At 41.8% G+C, this 3665-nt stretch overlaps 1 protein-coding gene across 1 annotated transcript in view; it reads left to right on the top strand.

Annotated features, from left to right (window-relative positions):
- The first annotated feature begins 298 nt into the window (after window positions 1-298).
- The window catches only part of ISCA1 (iron-sulfur cluster assembly 1), a 7364-nt gene continuing 3997 nt past the window's right edge, over window positions 299-3665 (top strand). Inside the window, exons 1-3 of the mRNA XM_009995472.1 lie at window positions 299-511; window positions 1134-1187; window positions 2773-2878. Coding sequence (XP_009993774.1) covers window positions 299-511; window positions 1134-1187; window positions 2773-2878 — 373 coding nt within the window. The remainder of the gene's footprint in view (window positions 512-1133; window positions 1188-2772; window positions 2879-3665) is intronic.

The following is a 3665-nucleotide window of genomic DNA, read 5'->3' on the forward strand; positions in this document are numbered from 1 at the left end:
GCTCTGCACCTCCCCTTCTTCGCTCTGTTGATGGCAGAGGCACAGCCATCCTCTCTGAGGCCTCCGCCTTGGCCAGAGCTCTGGCCACATGTTTTGCAGGCGAGGAAGGTTTGCAGCGTCTTGCAGGAGCCACCCCTGGGGCTCGTCCCCTACCACCAGACGGTGGCCAGACCAAACCAGCACAGTCCCAACTGGTCCCAGCTGCTGAGGGTGGGGTGTCTCCACAGCCACCACCAGCCCTTTGTGATGCGGGGCCTGTTGCCCAGACACCCTTGTGACGAGGGTCTCCCTGGTGACGATGGGGGTATATAAGGAAGCCGAGCCCTGGGATGCCCACTCCCAGGAGAGCATCTCCCTCAGGAGGCAGCAGCTCCCCTGGACACCCGAGGATCGTCTGCAGCAGTGGACCGCCAAGATGTCCATGGAGAAGGAGAAGAAGGCCCGTTCTCAGCCCGCCAAGAGGCTGTCAGCAGGCCTGCAGCAGAGGCAGGGTAGACTTGCCATTTGCTGTGTATGTTTCAGCCTGCTTGTGGTGAAGAACGTCCCTTTTAGTGAAGCTTTTCCTTTTTCTCAGTGTTTAAGAAGCTTTTAAGCGTCTAATGGCAATTTTTGTGTCGTGTTCTTGCATTTCTGGCACAGCTAGATCTGCACGAACAGATGGCCATAAATACTTCTGTGCCTAATGGATTTTTATCATGGTGTGTGCAGAGCTATTTTATTGAACTGTGATAGTGATTTTGCAGGGAAGGAAGCCCCAGATACCCTAATCTTCAGCCCTGCAGCTCATGAGCTATCTTATTTGCAGGCACTGTGGGTGAGGAGGGGAGTTAAGCCGTGTATTTTGTTCTTTTTGGATTAGATTTAGCAGTCATCTGTTTGACAGGAGGGTGTGAGTCTCCAGGCATCAATTCCAAGTAGAACGCTGGCTGGTCAGTACTGACCAGTGGCTGGGGCTGCAGGTGCCCTTCACAGATAGGAGACAACTGTCAGAAAATGTGCATGCATGGAGCTGCAATAGAATCTTCCTGTAGTACAACTAAGTGCGTTGCACACTTTGTTGTGTGCAAGCATGCGCTGCAAATAAACAAAAAACACCCGTGTTCAAAATTGATGAGTGTATTTTTGTTTTTCAGACACCATCAGCTGTTCAGAAGATCAAACAGCTGCTTAAAGATAAACCTGAGCATGTAAGTATAAACAGGGCTGGAAGTTTGAAGTAAACATGGAGGTGTTTATTGCAGGTACTGGCATCTTTTGTTTTTAGAGGGGAGTGTGTAAGTTTGTTTATCCATCAAGCTTTGTTTCTTTATAGAAGGAAATGCAGGACATACCTGACTGTAAGGACATTGCAATGTACAGGTACATTTGAGATGAATAATTTTTTTTTAAAAATATACTTTGAAATTCTTAGGATTATATTGTAGCAAGGTCTCTTAGTATGGCATAGTGGTCACTCCTGATAGTGAGAGAGATCTTCAACTGTTGATATTAGTGAGTTATTAATAAAGTTCTTGTGGGAGTTATCATTGTGAAGTATCTAATAAATAAGTTAGATGTTTTCCAGTGGGTATGAATCTAATTGCCAGATGCTGTGTTTTTTTAAGCAATGACCATTCCTCCAAGTAACTAATTGAGGTTGTAGTCTTTTCTTCTTGGGGAAAAACACAGTCTTGCTTTCTAACCATTATAAAAACAAGCGTTATATTTTCTTCTTTACAGTGAGTATTATTTCAAGAATAATATTTTTCTTTCAACTTTCATACAAGGCACATTGTTTCTTTTGCTTCCTTCACATCTGCAGCTAACTAGACTCTTTGTTCTGTTGCTTTAAACCACCCTAAGGAAGCCCTAAAGCTACAGCTTAGCTGGTCAGTCATCCTTTAGTATAAACAGTGTTTGTGTTTTCCAGCCTGTTAACTTCTAGCAGATCCTGTAGATAGAGAGATTTAGTCTGGGAAGATCAAGAGCACCTGTTTGTCTGAGATCCCACTTGATGAGAAGTGATAGGTTTTAATGTGTTTTTATTGTAACACTGATTACAGAGATGGACAGCATAATTTTCCTCTTCAATTATGGAGCATTGCTATGTAGAAGATGGTGCAGAAGTCGTTTTCTGTTTCCTAGAAACCTTTTCTTAGTTCCTTACTTACACGGGTGCTTGTTATGTCAGACTTGTTAGACACTGTTAATACAACAAATGTCTTGACTAGGTTGGCTTTTGAAGTCAATTAAGCCACTAAGCAAATACACATACTTGATTTAAGGATTTGCTTTTAAAGTCAGGCCGACTGTAGAGGTAATGAAAGTGAAGTACACTTTTCAAGACTGAATTAAGTTTTCTGGTGGTGTCATTTCAAAGATTCTGTGGAAGTCTAGTAAATTCCCTTGTCTTGGCCTTGCAGCTTCATAATTGCATTCCTGTCAGTAATCTTAACGTAGTGCCCAAATTAGCATCTGAGTAAACTTTTAATTTGAAGTCACAAAAATATTCGTCTTTGAAATTTGACTGTTTTGATGAGGCTAGGCACCTAAAGGAGTGCCAGCAGTTTATTACTTCAAAACTTAAGCACACTTCAAGGCTTGCTGCAGAGTAGCAAACATCTGATGTTTGCTTTTACCTTAACCATCAATTTCATAAAAGGAAAAAAATGTTACCTCTTAATCGATTAAGATAATTCACTTCTGCATTGAGGTAGGGGAGAATAGTAAATATCAACATTGTTTTGTTCTGCAGTCGTTAATGTGATGTTGTGGGTTCTTTGCTTTTTTTAGGTAGGTGTGAAAGTAGGTGTTCGTACAAGAGGATGCAATGGACTCTCTTACACACTAGAATATACAAAATCGAAAGGAGACTCTGATGAAGAAGTAGTTCAAGATGGTGAGTTTCTGATGCAGTAGAGCAAACTTCTGTGGGAGTGTGGAAGAGTAACCTATTACAGGTTTGCCAGCCTACAGGTTAAGAGCTTCCTTGAAGTAACAAGTTACAGCAAGAGGTCCTGCTGTTCTTTTATGGGAGTTGTCACCTTAGTTTCTGTTTTGAAGTAACTGGTTTGTTAAAATCTGCAACTTTGCAGTCTCTCCATCAGAGACTACTTCACCAGTATAGTCTAGTCTGACCTTTACAGCTTTGGAGTTGTCTAATAGATATTTAGAGAATAATACAGAACAATGGCTGGAATTCTTCATCAGCATACCTAAACCAAGGCTTGGCAAAGTAAAGCTTTTATTTGCAAGGGATTTTCCTCATTATCTTCTCTAATTAGTCTTAATTGATTTGTATTTGTTTTTAATTTCTTTATGCCTTTGACCTTTACATTGCTTTGTAACAATGGGTTCTGTGATCTTAATGTAAGGGTATTTTTAAATTGTTTTCACATGTTGGTGTTTAAGCACTCTGCCTGATCATTTCATTGAGCGTTCCATGATAGGTCTGTTGCTGAAGTTCATGTTGTGGTTTAGTCTGAGCCGCCCAGCCAGCCACTAAGCCCCACACAGCCAGTCACTCACTCTTCCACTGTGGGGTGTTGGAGAAGAGTCAGAATGGTAGCATTGAGAAAACCCTTGGGTTGAGATAAAGACAGTTTCACAGATAAAGCAAAAGCCACATGTGCAAGCAAAGCGAAACAAGGAATTTATTCACTACTTCCCATCAGCAGGCAGGTGTT

The sequence above is a fragment of the Chaetura pelagica genome, unplaced genomic scaffold (assembly GCF_000747805.2).
Source record: "Chaetura pelagica isolate M959 unplaced genomic scaffold, ChaPel_1.0 scaffold473, whole genome shotgun sequence".
In the NCBI taxonomy this organism is placed as follows: Eukaryota; Metazoa; Chordata; class Aves; order Apodiformes; family Apodidae; genus Chaetura; species Chaetura pelagica.